We start from the raw sequence: 21,551 nt of genomic DNA, 5'->3' as shown, positions 1-21,551 counted from the left end.
AGTTCTGTAAGTATTTAATGTAGCCTATATTAGCTACTTTGTATTTAAAGGTTATATGATATAGAGATTTATGTTTGAGGAATATTCTGTGTTTAACTGCTACTTAAATAAAGTGTTTACTTTCTGTACATATGTTAATGTTAAAGTGTGTTTCTGTGTTTGTAAAAAAAAATATGACTACAGATCTTGCTGAGGAAATATTACACTCACTCCACTCAGGGGTGTAAAGCAAAGTTATAGTTATTTATTGCTTTTAATGCGTCATTGGGTAATGCAGGTGCGGTTATAAAATTGTGCAGGAGTGGCTTGGGCTGTGGTGATGGGGCCCAATGAGATATCTTTTCATGGGGCCCAGAATTCCTGGTGACGCCCCTGGGAAAGAGACAGCCTGACAGCAGTATGGCCTATCCGTACAACACTGCCCCCTAAAGTTGTTTTCTGGTGTAGGCTATCTTTGCAGGCCCCCTTGTGAGACAGTGTCAGAGGACAATGCTGCACTCAGATATAGCCCAGTTATTTACCACTACCAGCACCCAAGAAATTGACAAGAGATGCACTTCTTCTGTGTAAATCTGTCACATTTACCCTACTTTCAGAAAAATACTGGTTGACCATGGCTGTTCACACTCACAGCAGCAGAGATATGCAGATCCAAGGTGATAGAAGCATTTGAACCATACATCTGAACAGAGAAGCATCTGAACTATCTGTCATAGTTAAGAGAAGAGTGAGAAACAGACTTTGGAACCCCTTGCCCTCCCCAAATAGGCCTAACTGATGTGGTACAGACAGGATAATCAATAATTGATTGAATTTGTGGTTCAGTTTATCAATTTTCGCCAATGTGCCCATTAGAGGATTATATAAATCCGGTCCCAAATGGATTTTAAAAGAAGGCCCATTTGGTATTGTTTAGGGGTTATATTGAATCCTTTACTCTGGGACGCCGAACGTTAGAAAGGAGTAATTTGTAAGGCCGGTGCGTCCTCTGGTGGCAGGAAGTCGGCATTATAGTTCGTCGTTTCCGTCTCTGGCAGACATATTGCTTGCAGGAGCAAATTTGGGAAAGCTACAAAAGAGAAAGGATTTAAAATTGATTTATAACATTACTACTCGATACACATAAACAACGCAGGACACAATGGGTAAGCTGCTCGGAGTTCACATGTACATTCAGGTGGTGAAGTTCGGCTGGGTCAGTCAGAAGTAATGATTATGAAATCCTGTCGTCAGTGTTAGCGAGGTAGCTAGTTAACGATGTTACGCATTAGCACAAGTTCAATTACTATATATTCATCCGTCATAAAGCAGTTTAGTATAATGACGATGCTTTATCTACTATCGGATATCATGCAAGGTGTTCTTGCATAATACAACCCGCGAAAACAACCAGTTTCATCTGTTAGCAAACTTAGCTCATAGCTGACTACATTAGCATTGCCCTGTAACGTCTTCTTACAGGCAGACACACGTCTACCCTAGTTCTAAAGGTATTGTCCGTTATCTGAAGATATTGCCTGTTGGCATTTGTAATTCCATAGTCTGTCCGACTCCCGAGTTTCTTTACAAAACAGGTTTTAGTAACAGTAACGCCAACACGCTATTGAGGTGTAGGTGCAACGACAGGGCTGTGCAACGTTGGTGTAGATAGCCAACGTTATGAAGCTAGCTGTTCGTTCAGCACTTTTTGTTATGTGAATGTTAACTTGCAAGTGACTTCCACCGAGCAATAACATGTTTAAAGTCACTACCTATAAGATGATACATTTTAATATTCATGTTAAATGGACACAGATTTGTTAGTGCAGTGTCTAGCGGTGATATTAGCTTTCCACAGCTCGCTAGCTCTGCCGTTAAGAATATTTCAACCATGTTCTTCAAGCCAATATAATCACATCGTAGAATTAATACATTTTTTGATTCGTATTTTTTTATTCTTTGAATACTGCAATTATCTTGTATTTATTAAACTAGAAAATTCAACGTGGAATACATGAAACATTTTCTTCTGCTTGTTCACAACGGTTAGCATTATGTTGACATACCTAGCAGCACACTAATGTATCGGAGTGGTCATGTGTTCAGATGTGAGTCTCGCAGAGGATTATGCTTTGGGATTGCTTTTTTGTTTCATTTTGTGTTTTTATCTGCAAATGACTATATCATTACCTCAAATTGAATGACAAGATTAATGTAATATTATCTGTTCTTGTCTAGTCTTGAAATACCCTCCCTAATGCTACGTTAATTTATTTGTTTAAAAAGTGTTATAACTCGTTAATTAACTTATGATTATGAGATAATGTTTAGCTTGATTTATCAAAACCACACACAACATGCTACTACATAGGTTTTGATAAAGTTGAGGTCATGTATTCAAATACACCTAGTTTCAAGATATTAAAACTCAATTTTTCACAACGAAACATTTTTCCATGTCACCATGTTTTCTCATGGTAGAAAAAAAATTATTTCCATAAGAAAAAAAATAGCCATCAAAGAACTTAATTCAGCTTTTTTTGTATCAAAACAAAAACTATGGTTCAAAAAATTTAATGTATGTTTACACTGTCTCTTGTATGGAAGATTCCAGAAACTGTTGGAATTACATTTGAAAGTGTCTGATAGGCCAATAGTCACAATGTAAAACTAACTGGTAATGCACCTGTATTTTAATAGGGATTGCACCTGCATTGAAGGGCCTATTCGTAGAGACAGTCCTTTTGCCCTTCAATACAATAGGAAAAAAGGTAAGTTAGCTCAGAAAGACCTTAGAAAATAAATTGGGGCCCTGAACAAGTCTGGTTCATGTTTAGGAAAAATTTCCATACGATTGTAGGTTCCCTCAAGAGTCAATGCAAGACACTGCACAATGGTATAAAAATATTTTGGTATCATACAGTCACTGGATTGTTCAGGGAGTAGGACCCCTCAGCGCCCAGTGCTGAATAAGCTTTTCCCAAAAAAGGTTCAACCCCAAGACAAGAAATGGAAAATAAGCCCCTACTCTAAGACTGGTATTATACAGCGAGAAGGAAGTTTGCAAATGATCTCCAGGACAAAGACATAGCCATTTAGATGAGTGTTCTCCAGTCATATGAAGCAATAAATAATCGTTTGGCCACAATGACCAATGATGTGTGTGGTGGTGAAAGAGTGAGGCTCTTCGACTAAAATAAAACCATATTTCCTGTGAAGCACAGGGATGGCAGCATTATGTTGGTTGGGGGTGTTTTGCTGGAGAAGGGATTACTGTAGTGCACTCAAAAAAGTTGACATCATCATGAGGAAGGACGATTATCTGCAATAACTGAAGCAGGATCTTTACCCATCAACTAGCTTAGTAGGCATCCATCATGACAACAGCTCTAAGCATAACTCTACAAAGTCACTAAGTTGTAAATGGCTCACAGACAAAGTAAAAGTATTTGAGTGACCACCACAAAGCCCTGACCTGAATCCAGTCAACAATTTGTAAACTGAAATGAAAAACATATCAGAGTAGGGAGGCCCACAATCCTGTAAGGAGAAATGGGTCAAAATTTTGCCATGGTATTTTGAGAAATATATGGAAGGCTAGCCTAAGCGTCTCATTGTAAAGCTATGAAAGGTCATTCAAATCAACAAATACTAACAGAGTGTATTTAAAGGGGCTATAAGATTGTAAGATTTCACATACATTTATCAATCAAATATTTTTTATTGCCAATGTGTGAAGGGATAGTAGGGGAACTGATAAATTGAGACCTTCCCCAACTTCCTCCATTGGCCCTAACAACCTGTGGGCTGATTTTTATGTAAAGCACTCGGGCAGGTTTTTCCACTAAACAAGAGGATGTGACGTATCTGTGCGTTCGCGAGTACCTCTGCCGAGAGCTCATTCTCTGCCTTTACAACACGAGACAACGCAAGCTGTGAAATGGACCTGGATAATGCCAACAAACGACCGGCACCCACAACAACACCAACACAAACCACACACAAGAATAAAAACATTTTATCTAGTGAGCACATCTAACTGAACAGGAATGTGATCAACGTCAGGGGAAAAACTAGAGTCAACATCGTCAGGGCATGCAAATCATGGAGACCTTTGATTGCTTTTGCGATCAAAACAGACCCACAACTAGCAGAACAAAGCAAATGTGTATAACTACCAATTGTTTTCTATTAGCCAATATCATTGCATTACCCGTCTAGGCTAAGGTTAGAACCTGGCAACAAGCCACCGTTAGACGATTTGCCAGTTGGGCAATGTAGCAAAGCACTGTCGAGTAGATAACATCAGCTAACTCATGCAGACTCCCGGGGCTGATCCGGCTGGTAATAGAGTAATTTGCCATTTGGTTACAAAGCGCAATGCCAGATCCATGCAATGTAGTTATGTTAGAGCTAGTTGGCTAACCTTAGCATACTCGCTAATGTTATGAATACTCATACTATCCGAGTGTGAATGTCAGTGTTGTCAGTCTAGCTTGACAAATAACTTACACCACCTAACATGATATTAACTTAAGTATTATGACAAACAGTGTTGATTTTGGACAACATGATGCCAGTCAACATGATACCAGTCAATGAACACGTCTCGTAAGTGAAAAGTAAACAGAGCTGATGAGTTCTGAGACTGAGCATGATCAGTTTTGTGTGTCTTCTGCAAAAACCCCGGATGCTCGTTCATGCGTGCGAGTGCGTACAAGAAGGTTGACTGCAGTTCCCTCAATGGCCGACCGTGTCGCTAGGGATGAGGATTTCCTGAAAGTTACATATAGCACCTTTTAAACTTTTGACCCACAGAAAATTTGTTTTACTCAATAAAAGTTTAAAAAATATATACATATTTTCTATTATTTTTGTATCTCTCATTTAAACAAAGTAGATACTCTTTTGAGAAGAATTTTATTGCAACATTAAGTACAGGTACTTGTGAAAATTTCATTTGAATGTGCCTTTCCATCTATGTGTTAAAGTGTCATTTGACAAGATACTGAATTCCAAACCCCAAAAAGCTTTGCTTTCGGCTTGTGTGTTTGTGAATGCGAATGGGGCGAATTGCATTTAGTGAACAGCTCTTGAGTAGTTGGAAGGCAAAAAATGAGCAATGTATGTACACATGTAGTCTATTTACTTCAGCAAATAAAACATATGTCACATATTCATTTATTCTTCCCTACACATGGTACACTTGTAAAGTTCTACTTGTGAAGTGTTTGGTGCAAAACTTTGTCTCCTACCTTTTTTCTTAATCATGTTTTTACCTGTATCTGTGGACAACCAGATCCGTCAGCCAGTCCGGCCAAAGATAACTACAGGATGAACCGTTACAAGAACAAAGCACTGAATCCAGAAGAGATGAGGCGCAGGAGAGAGGAGGAGGGCATCCAACTCAGGAAACAGAAACGAGAACAGCAGGTATTATATCAAAACTGCTCCATCCCAGTCAACAGTTCTTTGATCTCCCTATTTGACATTATATCATCAGCATGCAGTCTGTGTATATTGTGTCTATGTGAGCTCTGACAATGTTATAATTGCAGCTTTTCAAGAGGAGGAATGTTGACATTCTCAATGAAGAGGAGACCATGTTCGAGAGTCCTCTGGTGGACTCCTACCTCAGCTCTCCATTAACAGTAAGTGTCTATTTTCCTAATACCACTCATACAACTTAGACAAGAGCAGCTGACATAGGAGGAATCAGAGGTTTATAATACGTTTCTGTTCAGGCAGTTATCGTTAAGCCTCTTTTCCGGTAGGGAATAGTGTAGTCAGTGCCGAGTGGATCAACTGTAAAGAGTGATCATGTTGTTCCAGGAAGGAGTCATTACCAGAGACATGGTTGAGATGCTTTTCTCAGAGGACCCTGAGCTTCAGCTTTCCACAACACAAAAATTCCGAAAACTACTTTCCAAAGGTAGATGTGTATCAATTGTGATGCAACTGAATTGTGGGACTAATCATGAGGTCACCAAAGACCAATTATAAATACTTAAATCCAGTTTTGTCCCCGTTTATTACAGAGCCCAACCCACCAATTGATGAAGTCATAAACACACCTGGAGTGGTAGAGAGGTTTGTGGAATTTTTAAAGAAGAGTATCAACTGCACACTACAGGTCAGTTTGTAAAAATACTTGCACAGTACAAAACACCTTCTATGCCATGTACATACGGTGTATATTCTACATCAACTTAGAATTCCTGGTCAAAAAGTAACCTAGACCTGCTCTGCATGCAAAACATGTATTGATCGACAGTGTTATTTGAGAGAAGAGGAAAAAAATTACACTGTCCATCAATTAATGTCAATTATTTAAGTAGTGCCAGACGGGGCAGTTATAGGTTACTTTTTGTAATATTATTTACCGAGACCCAACAGTATCCACTGCTACCTGCCATGTTTGCTGGTAGTGTTTTCAAACAATACCATATCGTCACCTTCCTAAAATAATGGCCTGTGTCATTTTTTGACAAAAAGGATTTTTTTGCCTAAATCATCTCCTCATGATGCTGGCCACCTCTGGTAAAATAGCCTACGTCCTCAGTTGAACAGATCATGTGATTCTACCGCTGTAGTATAATGGCCTATGTCAAGAGTGTGACTTAGGCCGTTTTATTTTGCCTAAGTCAAAAGACAATGTGACTTAGGCAATTTTACAAGCATTTCAAGATGGTGGCTGCTTCAAGAAGAACGAAAATCTACCTAGCCACTGAAGTTATTTTCATGATTCAGGGCTCGTCCCCTATTGGTAAGTGATGAGGTTTACTATAATATAGGCTCCAGAATCTCCGTACGTCCCTACTGCAAATACATTGATTGTCGCTCTTTATAAAGCTTATAAGAGATGATGTCATTTGGTAACGATCGAGTGTTTTGATCGCTACGTCAATAATTACGTCCCTCGTGCCCAAATCATTGCCGATAGCCGATAGCATGGATAAGAATGTTTCCATGTGCTCTGCCAATCAAGGAGAGAAAGGTCTAGGACCTCCTGTCAATGAAACACGTCATGCCCGTCGAGTGTCATCACTTCTTTGACAATTTGCTACATTAATATGCATCACTCAAGAACCCAGCAAAGAAGAGCTGGAGGGAGAAGTGAGGAGCACATGCCTACTCAGCATTATGTTTAGCTGGTTTGTTAGTTATGCTTTATTGTTGACAGAGTTTAAGGTTTAAAATTGCCTAAGTCAACAATATTTGGTTCAGTTTTTTGTGTTTTCTGAAAAACTTGGAAAAAATTACGTAGGCCATTATTTTAAGAGGGTGTCGATATGTATTTCATGCCGGTAAAAGCACATACTTTGCTAGTTATGTTGCTTGAAGTCCCTTTACACATTATCTGATGATAAGCAAAACAATAGCTCTGTGTTAACCAAGTTCCTGATAGACCAAATTTGTTGCTGCTTTGGACATGTGGACATACACTGCTCAAAAAAATTAAGAGAACACTTAAATCAAACATCAGATCTTAATGAACGTATAATTCAAGTGGAAAATCTTTACTGATGTACATTGAATAATTTGTTAAGAATAAAATGATGTAACAACGGTCAGTGGAAACCAAAATCATCAGCCCATTGAGGGTTGGATTCAAAATTACACCCAAAATCAAAGTAAAAAAATGAAATCACAGGCTGATCCAACTTGCGTGAATGTCATCATGGCAACTCATGATGACTCAGTAGTGTGTATAGCTCCGGCAAGCTCGCATGCACTCCCGACAATGTCTGGGCATGCTCCTGATGAGTCGGCGGATAGTGTCCTGGGGGATCTACTCCCAGACCTGGATCAGGGCATCAGTGAGCTCCTGGACAGTCTGTGGCAGTACTTGGCGGCGTCTGATGCACCGATACATAATGTCCCATAGGTGCTAAATTGGATTTAGGTCAGGGGAGAGAGAGGGCCAGTCAATATCATCAATGCCTTCCTCATCCAGGAACTGCCTACACACTCTGGCCACATGAGGCCGGGCATTGTCCTGCACCAGGAGGTACCCAGGGTCCACTGCACCAACATAAGGTCCAACAATTGCTTGGAGGATTTCATCCCGGTACCTAACAGCAGTCAGGGAACCATTGGCTATGACATGGAGGGCTGTGTGGCCCTCCAAGGAAATGCCTCCCCAGACCATCACTGACCCACCGCCAAACCAGTCATGCTTGATGATGTTACAGGCAGCATAACGTTCACCACGGCATCTCCAGACTCTTTCATGTCAGTTACATGTGCTCAGTGTGAACCTGCTCTCATCTGTGAAGAGAAGGGTGCCAATGGCAGACCTGCCAATTCTGGTGTTATCTGGCGAAGGCTAAACTGTCCTGAATGGACAGATTGATATCCCTGATGTTTAACTGACTTGGTGTTATACTGTACGATTAAGTGTTCCCTTAATTTTTTTGAGCAGTGTAGTAGTAAGGTGTATCTTTTATCTGTAATACCTGAATGGCTAACGAATTTAAAATGAGTTTAAACTGGAATTAATCTTTGTTGAGGTGACACAATGTTTTAAAAAGTTTTCCTATATTCAACAAAGACATATTGATATTGTTGTAAAAAAAACCTACTGTTTTCCATCTGACACTTTGTCCCCTTGCAGTTTGAAGCTGCTTGGGCATTGACCAACATAGCATCAGGCACATCAATGCAAACAAAGACAGTGATTGAGGCTGGAGCAGTGCCAATCTTTATAGAACTACTTAACTCAGACTTTGAGGACGTCCAAGAACAGGTAACACACAAAGTGTGTTTCCATGATGTACTGTGTCCATTGGGAAAATAACATTTTGTCTGCATTCAATCATAGTTTTGTATCCTATGTCAGTAGGTAACCACGGTTTGGTGTGTAACTTTTTTTTCCCGCAGGCTGTTTGGGCCTTGGGTAATATCGCAGGGGATAGTGCAGTGTGCAGGGACTACGTGCTCAACTGCAACATCCTTCCACCACTATTAACGTAGGCCTCTTTGGCTCAGTAGAGATGATTCTTTATCAGACCTTTACCTTTCTAAAATTACATATTTCTGGTACTATCTCATGTTCTGAGCTTTGATTTTCTTGGACATTTCAGGCTTTTGACCAAATCCACTAGATTGACCATGACTAGAAATGCTGTGTGGGCTCTGTCTAATCTCTGCAGGGGAAAAAACCCTCCACCTGCTTTTGAAAAGGTATACTTCCCTTTATGGGGTTAACTTTTAAAACACTTTCACAATTTGAGATCAGTTCTTTTGCTTGTGCATAATGGTTAATTCTCCTTTGATACATAATCAGGTGCAGGGTGTATAGCCTGTGCTTGTTAGGATGAAACTCACTGCCTCAACTGCCAACCTGTAAACCAGGGTCTCCAACTCAAGTTTAATTATTCTTAACCGTAAAAGATAGATATATTCCACTTTAGGTTCAGCATGAGTGGTTTAAACCATATTCATACTGTGTATGTTAACATTTTGCAGTGAGGACATTATAGTAATTTTATAGGATTTATGTTAAGTTGGTCCTTGTTGGTTAAAAATAATTTTAAAAATCTACACCTGAAATAGTCCATGAGGTTTCAAGAAGCAGAATTTCGGGGTAACAGGGGCAGAAGTTAGATGTGTTTTTATGTAATTTTCTTTTTGGGTTCTTGGGAGTTGTTGAAATCATGCTGTTTACCATCATAAGTATGAATTTTATCTTTGGCGTCTAGGTATCACCCTGTCTGCCAGTACTGTCCAGGCTTTTATTTAGCAGTGACCCAGACTTGCTGGCAGATGCCTGCTGGGCCCTATCCTACCTCTCAGACGGACCCAATGACAAGATCCAAGCTGTTATTGATTCTGGCGTCTGCAGGCGCCTTGTAGAACTACTCATGTAAGTGAAGCCATACTTTCCATAGTCCTTGTCACAGTGAATATGGCTTGTAAACATTTACAATTTTCTCTCTATTAAACCTCCATTCTTCCAGGCACACTGACTATAAGGTGGCCTCCCCTGCCTTAAGAGCTGTAGGAAACATTGTTACTGGTGATGACATCCAGACACAGGTGAGAGTATAATAAAATTAAGTTGAATGTAATGAGATACACTCAGTCAGTGAGTAATGCGAAGTGACTTTTCAGGAATTCGATAGGACAGTGAATATTGGGAAGAGAGACTGAGTGACAGGCATCAAAGGGATGCGAGTTGGAGTCAAACCCGCTGCCGATGCAATGAGGACTTTGCCTCCTTATATGGGGCGCCTTCTCTACAAAATGAGATAAACCAGTACCCCCAAATAATACTTTTTGACAAATGCCCCGCCCAGACCTGGTATGAACATGTGGTTTTTGTGATTGGCGTTCTGCTGAGCAGACCGGGGCAAGAAAAATCACTCTTAACATACCTCACACCACAGGAAAATCTGGCACGATAATCTTTAGAATCTTTAGAAGAAGAAGATTTAGAAGATTTTTAAGTCCTGATGAAGGTGACTGAGGATCAATGTTAATTTTCAGACAGAGTGGGAAAGAGAGATCAAATCACAAGTGGTCACTGAAGACGCATTTCAGGTGTGAACAGCTGTGCTCAGAGCTGTCCACTTGTGAACGGATCACCCAGGACACATTATAATACCAAATGTCAACAGGGCCACATGTAGTGTTGTAGTGTTTCAAATAGCACCAACCAACCTTAAATATCAATATTACAGCTTCGACCATTCTATTTGTTTTTATCGACTCTTCTTCTTCATATATGTTTGTTATGATTGAATTTTCAAGGGCTTGAAATTAATATGATATTAAGCCACAAGCGGCGATGAACAGGCCCTTGCACCTTTGTGCATGTTGGGGTGTGCTGCAGCCGCAGGATGTGCTACAGCCACGGGCTGTGCACCAGTAGGTTATGCTTTTAGCATGACCCAAATTTAGATGTAGATCTTGTTCAGTCTGTCATAATACATGTGAAATTTGAAGCTGATTGAACATTGAACTAACCAAAACACACACTTATAAAAAAACAGCAAGGATCCCACATGCCGGCGTATTTAACAGCAGAAGAGCTTCTTTGTGTTGGTCTGAGGTTAATGTTGTCCAGAATGTTTGGATAGGTGGGCAGAGCCAGGAGGCATGAATGTAATTATCTCTAGTGTTAAAAGTGCAGTGTGTACATTGTCATTGTCTGTGAGTCCCATTTTTGTATTTATATTGTGTGCGATGAACTCTGTGTAAAACTTTGTATTGAATAAGTTGCACTTTGGACTCACGGGACATTGAGAAGATGTTATTGCATATATGCGTACAGGAGTTGCTATCAATTGAGATATTTACGTCATTTTTATTGTTGCTATTCTTCCAATTAGTGAGATGGGCAGGTTGTTCGAGCGGGTGAAATCCTCTTTAACGCTTTTTAGTAGTGGTGAGTAATTCAGTGCAAATAACTCTTGACAGCTTGGTGGAAACATTGATGCCGAGGTATTTGATGTTGCCTGCTATTATTGTCAGGGGGAGTTTTTTGGAAGCAGCATTCCAACCTTCCTCGCAAAGTGGGAGAATTTTAGAATAATCAGAAATTTTGGAGAATGTGGATATGAAACTGAAGACTTCTGGGAGGGATGTTGAATATGTTGTTAGAAATAACATGATGTCATCTGCATATAAGCTAATTTTGTGGTGAAAATGTCTAGTCTGTATGCCTGTAATGGTGGTGTTTTGTCGGATGGCAGCCGCAAGAGGTTCAATGAAAATGGCAAACAGTAGTGGAGAGACATCCTTGTCTTTTGCCCCGTTGTAGTATGAAACGCTGAGAGGTGTAGTTGTTGTTTATAACCGATGCAGATGGTGAGTTGTAAATGATTTTGATCCATTGAATTCACCATGGAATTTGATAGGAACTTTAAATATTTGTAAATGTTTATAGTTAAGCTGCTTTCCCACTGGTCAAAAAACCCACTAACATCCGGCTTTTTTGCTTAGTGGGAAAGGTTACAATCGTCATTCAGACCTGGGTCAAATGAATCTGCAGTAGACCTGGGTAAGGTTTATTGGAATTCAGTTTTAAACTAATTAATTCAGTTTCAAATGATGTCATTCAAATTTTGAATTCAATTATTTAAGTTGTGCAGTTCAAATATGAATAATTCAAATTCAGTTTCTGCTGATTCTATTTCTGTCCATGGACATTCCTCTGTGGCTGAGTCAGTCGTCTCTCAATTGGAAGGTTGGGGGTTCGATCCCTGACTGCTACAGTCACATGGCGAAGTGTCCTTGAGCAAGACACTGAACCCCAAATTGCTCCCGAAAGCATAGCCTACGGTGTTTGAATGGGCATAGAATTCTGATTGTAGATCGGAAGTTAGGCCTTTGCCATCAGTGTGTGAATGAGTGTGTGAATGGGTGAATGTGACATGTTGTATGCTTCTGTTTTAAAAGCGTATAAGCGCATGTTGTTTTAAAAATCATTAATAACAATCTTTCTCCACACAAGGTTCACCTGAAAACTGAATCATGGGAGAAAAAATTAGAAATGATAAAAAAAGTAGTGTTAATTGGGGGGACTTTATAAAACATACTGCTGATGAGGGACATATACACAAATTTTCACTTTTTACCTAAACTGTTTCAGCTAACTTGGACTCTACAGAATCATGCAGAAAGGGGTACCTATTTTGCCATAACCACATAAGCTCTGTATCTTTTGCTGTGCATAGGTGGTGTTGAACTGCTCCGCCTTGCCCTGTCTGCTGCACCTTCTCAGCAGTGCTAAAGAGTCCATTCGCAAAGAGGCGTGCTGGACCATCTCAAACATTACAGCAGGAAACCGAGCGCAAATACAGGTGAAGCATACACCATAGTTTATGACTAACATGTGGACAACATCCAGAATAAATAATGTTGGGTTGATAGAGAATGACTCTTACTGTACTGTGCAAACTGATTTTTTATTCTTAAAATAACTGCTTCAGGGGTTTAATTTGCAAAAGTGAAGATGCCATGAAGCTGCATTTTTGAGACTGATTTTAAATTTCATCTTACCCAACAGACAGTTATCGATGCCAACATATTTCCAGTGCTGATTGACATCCTACAGAAAGCAGAATTCAGGACAAGGAAAGAGGCGGCCTGGGCCATCACTAACGCCACCTCTGGAGGAACACCAGAACAGATAAGGTCAGAACTACAGTAACAGTACTACCCCCTCATCTAATAAGCTGATTGATTTGGAAAAGATTGCCTTATATTCAATATCTATGTTTTTTCAGTAATTTAAACTTCACAATACCAGATAATTTGTGTCAACAGGGAATTAGTCACTTGAAAGTCTTTTATGGTCAATCTTTTGACATGCGATGATGAGAGCTGTAAACCAAGAGCAAGTTTATCAGAATTTAAAAATGCTCTTATCCAGTGCTGTCACCGTCTCTTGCTTGACGGCAGCTGTCACTTAGGGCAGTGTCTCAGCATCCCACTTTTTGTCTTCTTTTACCCTGATGGTTTAATATTTTTTGTCAGCAGACTAGATCTTTTGGTTATAGGTTGCCTGTCGGCTGAGTGCCTCCTAGACTGCCTTGACTGCAGCTAGCCTGATCTGTTTTCACTGTTCCACTGTCATCATAACCCAAGCAAAACATCTCCCAGTCCTGAGCTCATCTGGCTATGGCTACCGTAATGCGACCAGCCTATCTCACTGCTCTGCTCCGCCAACTTAAGACATGCACAGTGATCTTACTGTTCTGTGGTCCGGCTCCATGACCACTAGTGTTCCAGATCCTGAGGCTGTTTTGGTCCTGCCAAAATGCCCTTACATCAATAGGTTCTTCCCTACTCTCAATTAAAAAATAGCTCCCTACAATCCGGTTGTGTCCCACCTTATTTTATATGTGTCTTGGGTCTCATTTTATTTTCTTTAAATATGCTTCCACTAGGCCATGTTATCAGCAAATTTCAAGGAATTTCATATCACTGCTATGCGTTTGACATGCAACTGTACATATCTTTTAAGTCTGATGACACTGAAAAACGTACTGTTTTGCACAACTGTCTGACTGCCATTCAGGATTGGATTAATGACAACTGCCTTCAGTTAAATACTAATAAGACTGAGGTCCTTATCATTGCCACTGATATCATTGCTTCCAAGGTTGCCAAGTGTATTGGATCCTTTCTTTTTCTGTAAAATCAAATTTAAAAAAACTCATATTTGATCAGGCGATTCTCTTTGGTCAACATATTATGTCATTAACCCGTTCATGTTTCTTTAATTTAAGAAACCTTGCCAATACAAAATCTGTTTTCTCACAAGCTGAGTTAGAGATGCTCATTCATGCTTTTGTTTGTTCTCGGCTTAAATACTGCAATTCTCTTTTCACTTGCCTCAGTAAGTCTTTCCTCGTCCGTCTACAAATGGACTCCAAGACTGCAGTGGAGTTCACATATTTCACTGATGAACACAGAACTGCAAAGGATTATCAGGCTTCAGGATCAAACAAAGTTTTATATCACGTCATCACTTGAATCTGTGATCATCTGCTCCCTCCCTCTGTGCTCATGCACATGAACGCAGCTCTCCCCCTCTCTTTGCTGCCAGTCTGCATCAGTTTTTTTAATTATATATTTTTAAAGTCTAATGAAGGTGAACCAGGCTCTGTGTTTATTTGCATACTGAGCAGGAAGGTGAGATCCGATCACAAGTGGTCACTGAAGACTAATTTGAGTGGCTCATTAATGCTAGATGTGAACAGCTGTGCTTAGAGCTGTCCACTTGATCAGCATTGTCTCACAGACACACACAAACAAACAACAGCTATCGACAAGGAAATTGATCACCGCTACAATCGTTAATGATAATCAAGCATGCTGTTGTCCGATGTACATTTAACTTGTCTCCCACGGTGTTTTGAAATGCATGTCATAAAATCTGAGTGCAATCAGCGCCCGCAGGGTGGGAGACAGTGCTGCATTTTGTAGCTGTAGCTGAGGAGGGAGCTCTTCAATTAATTCAAGTAGGGCTCGTCTGCCTAAATAGAACCTTTAAATCAGCTCACTGTCCGAGTAGGTGGGTTGGTCCGGTCAAGTACGACTCTCTTGTTTGAATGCTCTTTCATTTATCATTCTGTAAACACAAGCGCTGCCATTGTGTTTTTCTTAAGTTTTGTGACTGTTACTTTTACTTTTTGCTTTATCTTGGATTTAAGTCTGACTTTCAAAACCTGCACCTGTTCCATCCTAGGTGCAAAAGATACTCCTGCATGCAAGACAAACAGTGTACTCAGCTCTAGGTTACAACAGAGCAGCTATTTCTTTTGACATTTTTCTGTATGTTTTTGGGAGACTTTGGGATGTAAACAGGAAAAATACCCTACTTTTTCCATGGCAGCAGTTACTTATCTGTTTGCTACAGTTTGAGCCCCCTTTGTTTTACCCATGTTTGTTTTAATTTTTGGCAAAGTATGCTGAATTAGTCAAGAGTTCATGTTTGCTTTGGACACAAGCCATTTTATATTTGAACTCTGAACATTCTCCAGGCAATTAGGTCTTCAAGTATTCCAGACTTGCTCTTTCACACATTTTGCACACAGTGGCAGGTTCTTTATTTATTTTTAATCATTTCTAAGCATGGAAATGCAATGCAGTGTCCATGTCACTGCTTGAAAGCTTTCATATTTTTAATTAATTTGGGAGCTTGAAATTCAACATTGAGAGTCAAATCTTTAAATGTATCTTGTGCTTGTTTGTCTGTTTGCATGTAGATATCTGGTGAACCTGGGCTGCATTAAGCCACTGTGTGATCTGCTGACTGTGATGGACTCTAAGATCGTTCAGGTAGCTCTAAACGGCCTAGAGAATATCCTGAGGCTGGGTGAGCAAGAGGCCAAGCAGGAAAACAACGGCAGTGGAGTTAATCCTTACTGCAGCCTTATTGAAGAAGCCTATGGTACTGTTAATGAAGTCCACCCACACACATGATATGAGTTTGATATTTTGTATACATTTCAACACTGTTGGAAAAGAAGCTAATAGTAGATAATTTACTGCACACAAACTATGTTTAATCTGTTAATCTTTTAATCTTAAAGACTTTAAGACCATGTATTCAAGCCTAAAAAATAATGGAAGCAGTCATTTATTCTTACGAGGGATTTTATCAAAGATAAAACGTAACCCGTGATCTAACTTTTTTTTTTCCAGGTCTTGATAAGATAGAGTTCCTCCAGAGCCATGACAACCAAGAGATCTACCAGAAGGCCTTTGACCTAATTGAGCACTACTTTGGGGTTGAGGACGAGGACAGCAGTCTAGCACCTCAGGTTGACCAAGCCAACCAGCAGTTCCTATTCCCCCAGCAGGAGGCCCCCATGGAGGGTTTCCAGCTATAAGTTGCCCTTCTCCTCTAAAACATCTTCACTTCATAACTCCCCATCTCATGGACGGCCCCTAGATCCCTGAGTCATACATTTATGCCTCTTTCCTGATCTTCCACTACCCTCCACCTCTACCATCTCCTAAACATATTCTCATTCTGACCCCTGAAGGCTGAAACTGTCCCACTCTCCTGGGATGAATGCCCCTCTTTATGCTCCTCTACCAGTGGTCTGACTTCTTGTAAGGCAGACTCAAGAAATATAGTTTTATTTGTTACTTGGCCAAGGGAATTGTGTCAGATAAACTCCATTACACTTACAGAGAAGTGATCACCTCACAGCCAATTATGTCTACCCTACCATAAAATGCACACACTGACATCTTTCTGCCATTTGATAGCTCTTAGATCCTGTCATTCGCAGTAACCATAGTTTATTAGCAAAAATCTTTATGTACACTCAAATTCCTTTTTCTATTGGACATTCTTATTTCCAGAATTACCCATGTATCCCCATGTGAAGTCTACAGTGTGGGTGCATGAGGCGAAATACACCTAGCTCTTGATGTCAGTTAGAATGAGTGCAATTCAAAGAAAAAAAATATTTTTGTTTTATTAGGTATTTTCACCAAATCCTTTATTTATCTGCTCTTTGTTAGTTCTTTTGATTTTTCTTGTTCTTGACTAGCTTGGGGCCAATGGACTAAAGAATTTTATCTGTACCTTTTAAAGAGAGACAAACATTTAGGAAGGGCTCCTAATAGGATATTGGAAAATGGATTGGTGTTTTAGAGGATATGTTTAAACATCTAGTAAAAAAAAATCAAGGGTTTGAGGTTGGGATAGTTACAGATCCAATGTTTGTTGTGTGCAGTGTTATAACAACAATATATTTGAATTATGAAGTGATATAACTATTAGAATAAGGCTGGTTCTGCAGCAACCAAAAAATATTTTTATATTGGAATACATTCAAGGGGAGGCAAATGTTTAAAGAAAAGGGTGAAGTTTCACTTTCTGTTTCGACATGTCCTGGGAATTTCATAAGACAAACATTTATAGTTAGGAGATACTATGCCCCCTTCACCCTCCCAGATGTTTGTGGTAGGGTTTTTGCATGGTGTTATATGTTCCTTCTTATAGTCACTTAGTATCCCTGGCCAAGCAAACAGTTGGCACGGAGAGATAGAGAACAGAATTTCGAGTTACAGCGCAGGAAGTGGGCCACAACTAGTTGGTTTGGTGATGTTAACAGTGATAGTTTAGTGGCAGTGGTTGTGTTTTGTATAGTTAATATTAAAAATAGCATTATATATCACTATATTTTTAAGGAATGGTAATGACGGCTAAAATAGATTTTGCACGGTTCATTTATGTTATGAATAGGTTTTTTGTAAATAGCCTATCCTCTGCCTGGCTAGGATAGTCTATGCCGCTACTTTGTCCCTTTGTGGGATAACAACAACCCAATCAGAGTTTGGCTAGGGATATATCTCAAGTGACAAGTGACAACTGCAACATCTATTTTTGAGTTTAGATGTTATATGCAAACTTCATGCACACTTGCATACAACACCAGCAGACGCATAACCCACACCTCACACAGATGAGTGGCTAGTAGCAAAAAAGATGGTTTCCATAGCCTTATAAATAAAAAAAAGTTTTGCGTTTCACCAGTGTGTGAATATTGCCATATTGGCTTTTTTGTTTTCGAGCACTTTGCTATTTCTTTATTTATTAAAATATAGGCCTTTGTTCAATTTAATAAAGATTGTTTTCTGTTTTAATTAAGGCATTGGAAAGAGATTAATTTAAAAGTAATTTGACCGCACACATATAGTTGATGGAAACTTTTTTTGTTGTTTCTAGCCTTCTCATCTGACTTATGATGGTTTTAATTAGCTCTGTAAACCCTGACCTCAGAATCGCGCTGCCTCGACAGAAGCTGAATTGGATCAGGGTTTAGGCTTTGTGGATGCAGCAGAGGTATGGTCTTGTGATGTTTGACTGACAGGCGCTGCGTGAGGAAGAGTTTGGTTTACTCTGTGATTACTTTCCCCATCAGAGTGTAGGGGCCCCTGTTCTGTGAATTGCTGAACCAGCCAACTTTGAATAATGGAACCAGGAACAGAATTATGTTAATCCCAACCAAAATTTGGTTGATCATTCTGAATATTGTGTTTACACGGAAAAACACTTGTTTTTTTTATTTAAAAAAAACGATTTCATCATTAAGTTTTTACAAATGCCTTTAATGTCAGCCTATGGTGCTGCTATGAAATGAGTTTGAGATGTTTTTCACAGAACATGTGTGCACCTATAAGACATGAGTTTAAATCATGAATGAATAATTGAGCATTAAGAACAGAACTTAACCTCTACATGACAGATGTGTAGAACAGCATTTATAACTGAAGTCTACAATTTCAAGGCCAATTCTGTGCTTGGCCTACAAATAATGCCGGAATTGCAATGTAAAAAAAAAAGAATCCGTGCATCAACAAGAAAAAATATCTTTATTTCTGAAAAAAGGAAAATGCACTCCTATTCACAAAAGTGCCAATCTAACCACAAAGACTGGAGGCTCTTATGTGTCTGTGTTTGACTTGTTTTTTTCCTTTATATTTTTCTTTACTTGAATGTGCACACATTTTGTGCAGAACATTGCTGCTCTACTTTCCTTATTTTTAAAGTAACATTATGTGCCATTGTTTCATTGGAAAAGTGGAATTCTATACTGTAGACACTCAAATGAGGAATTGAATTAAGGCAGTGTAATTGTCTGGAGGAAAAATAAGTATTCTAATTGCCTAAAACTTTTTTTCCCGAGCAAACTGTTGTCCATTGATGGGAAGATCCCTAACTATTGCAGTCTTCTAATGGTTTTAACTGTGCATAGTTAAGCTGCAAATGTTTTGGAATCAAATAATTGATCTTATGTGGCGCATACAATAGAATGAAATATTCAGCTTTTTTTTTTACTTCATGACCTATAGTCAGTCCCTCTTTGTGCAAAGAAGAGAGAGGAAAAAAACGGTGCCGATACAAATATGATAGCACATTAATGTGGCACATAATGTAAACTGAGAATACTGTATGTTAGTGACCATCAGAGCAGACAATTGAAGGTAAAAACCTTATTGTCGTAGTTTCCTTAAGTAGGACTGAGAAATTGTTCAAGTTAAAAACTTTCTCCTCTTCTTTAAAAGCTGCAATATCCTAGTCCCTCTATTCTCACTCACCTTTGTTTTGTTTTTTTATTTAAGTACCATTTATAGAGTCCAAGAAGACAGTAATAAATATTGACCAAAATATGGCACCCCAGAGGCAAGATCCTCCCCCTAACTGCTCTCACAGGTGACACTCCTTCCTCTTTGTGCAGTTAAGAGAAGCAACTACTATACTTTTTTTGTTTTAGATAAAATCTGGGATTCAGAAACTGTGCAGTGATTTACATTAAAAAGTATTATAAGTTAACCTATATGTATGTTCTGATACAATGACAGGGATTCAGATGCATTTCTAATCACTTCTGAGAAGTGGAGAAAAAGCCTCATTAGAACATGTCATGGGAAGAAAAAAGAAAAGAAAATCAGAGTTGAGGATGCAAGCCTCCTCTGCTTTTGATAATCTCTTTCCTGATCAGGATTTTCTGGGCTATATTTTTCGATAGTTATGTTTAGAGTAAAAGTTTGTTCTAGTCGAGCTGCATGATCTGGAACCTTTGTTATCAATAGGTGAATGAACAGATGTCACTGAATATCTCAAATCTGACTTGTCTTCCGTCCTAGAAGCTGTTCATGACTTTATCAAAATCTAAAGCCATGCTTGGCTTGGTCAAATAATGTTGTCTTCGCTACAGATGTTTACAATGCTACATGTTTGTAAAATACTTTTCATATGCCATCACTGACCAGTGTCTGCTCTGGTCCTCTCATTTCTATTACATTTATTTATTTTCGCTACTCTTGTTTATGATATTATATTTACTCAAAATTTCCCATCATATACTGTGACTTGATGTGACTTTACCGACGGTTTGAATGAGTGATGAGAAACTAATTCACTTCAACTGAACATGATACTCAAAAAATAAAAATACATACAGGACAAAGCAAATATATTTAAAATAAAAAGAAAATATATTGAATCTAAATTTGTTCAGTGGAAATACTGTACTAAACAAATAAAGCTATGATGCAACCCTTTAATGCAAATGTGTCTTCTTTCATCACTGGCATGCTGTGTGAAGAACTGTTGCTGTATTTCCATTTACAGTGATACAGCATTGAACAAACTGACAAGTGTCTTTATATCAAGGTGGGCACTTTCTTGATGGAAGTGTCAACATTTTTTGTTAACCATTGGGGAAATTAAGACGAATATCCATTGTCTAAAATGTCAGACACGATGTGAATGGGTCAGCAGTGTCACCTTCACATTTCACCCGGAGCAGAGAGAAGAGACTGAATCTTGAATTTCTACATTCGATTCGATGTAGAAATACGCCGTCAGGCGCACAGAGCGCACCAGACAGTTTATGGTGGCTGTTTCACACTCTCCCTAAACCTCCACCGTAATATACTCACAACCACACACATTGTTTGTGTAAATAAGCAAAGAAATAAAGCCAGTGACAGCTCTCGCTAAATCATAAGGCTACATATGTTTTTAATCAGTACGAAACATAGAGCAACTTTATCATAACTAAACTGACATAAATAAAAAGCCTGCGTTTCACCAATCGAACTTCAGATAATACAAAAATTCTGTGACACTTGATCCATACATGTCTGAGACTGCTACTCTGTCCTGTGGTGTGCGTCAGGGCTCTGTCTTGGGTCCCATTTCATTTTCCTTATATATGCTCCCAATAGGCCATGTTATCAGCAAATTTCAAGGAATCTTATCTATGCTGATGACATTTAGTTGTATGTATCCTTTAAGCCTGGTGACACTGAAAAACTTTCTGTGCTGCACAACTCTCTGTTTGCCATAAAGGACTGGATGATTATTGCTAAGTGCTACTCATAGTGATTCATGTTGGGCCTCTCTTTAAATAACATAACAAAGAGTCGGTCTAGACCTGCTCTTTTTGTGAAGTGTCTTGACATAACTCTGGTTATGATTTGGTGCTATACAAATAAAATTTGATTGATTGATTGATTGATTGATTGAAGTCACATTACACCAATCTTATTTTCATTACATTGGCTTCCACTTATTCAGAATACATTTT

General features: G+C 39.1%; 1 protein-coding gene across 2 annotated transcripts; it reads left to right on the top strand.

Annotated features, from left to right (window-relative positions):
- Positions 1-1,034: 1,034 nt before the first annotated feature.
- Positions 1,035-20,511, top strand: kpna6 (karyopherin alpha 6 (importin alpha 7)). 2 transcript variants are annotated; one of them, XM_069680967.1, is made up of 14 exons: positions 1,035-1,145; positions 5,279-5,412; positions 5,538-5,630; positions 5,812-5,911; positions 6,018-6,112; positions 8,597-8,728; positions 8,863-8,951; positions 9,066-9,165; positions 9,684-9,847; positions 9,942-10,020; positions 12,663-12,788; positions 12,995-13,122; positions 15,702-15,886; positions 16,141-20,511. In XM_069680967.1, the coding sequence occupies exons 1-14, from the start codon at positions 1,142-1,144 to the stop codon at positions 16,326-16,328; spliced, it is 1,617 nt and encodes a 538-aa protein (XP_069537068.1). In that variant the 5' UTR covers positions 1,035-1,141; the 3' UTR covers positions 16,329-20,511. The 2 variants fall into 2 exon arrangements, with proteins under 2 accessions (XP_069537068.1, XP_069537069.1); XM_069680968.1 differs by lacking the exon at positions 1,035-1,145 and adding an exon at positions 2,704-2,750.
- Positions 20,512-21,551: the final 1,040 nt, after the last annotated feature.

This window comes from Semicossyphus pulcher, unplaced genomic scaffold (assembly GCF_022749685.1).
Source record: "Semicossyphus pulcher isolate SPU_LCO1_2020_fin unplaced genomic scaffold, fSemPul1.0.p SCAF_5, whole genome shotgun sequence".
In the NCBI taxonomy this organism is placed as follows: domain Eukaryota; kingdom Metazoa; phylum Chordata; class Actinopteri; order Labriformes; family Labridae; genus Semicossyphus; species Semicossyphus pulcher.
This window is presented reverse-complemented; position numbering and strand designations above follow the sequence as displayed.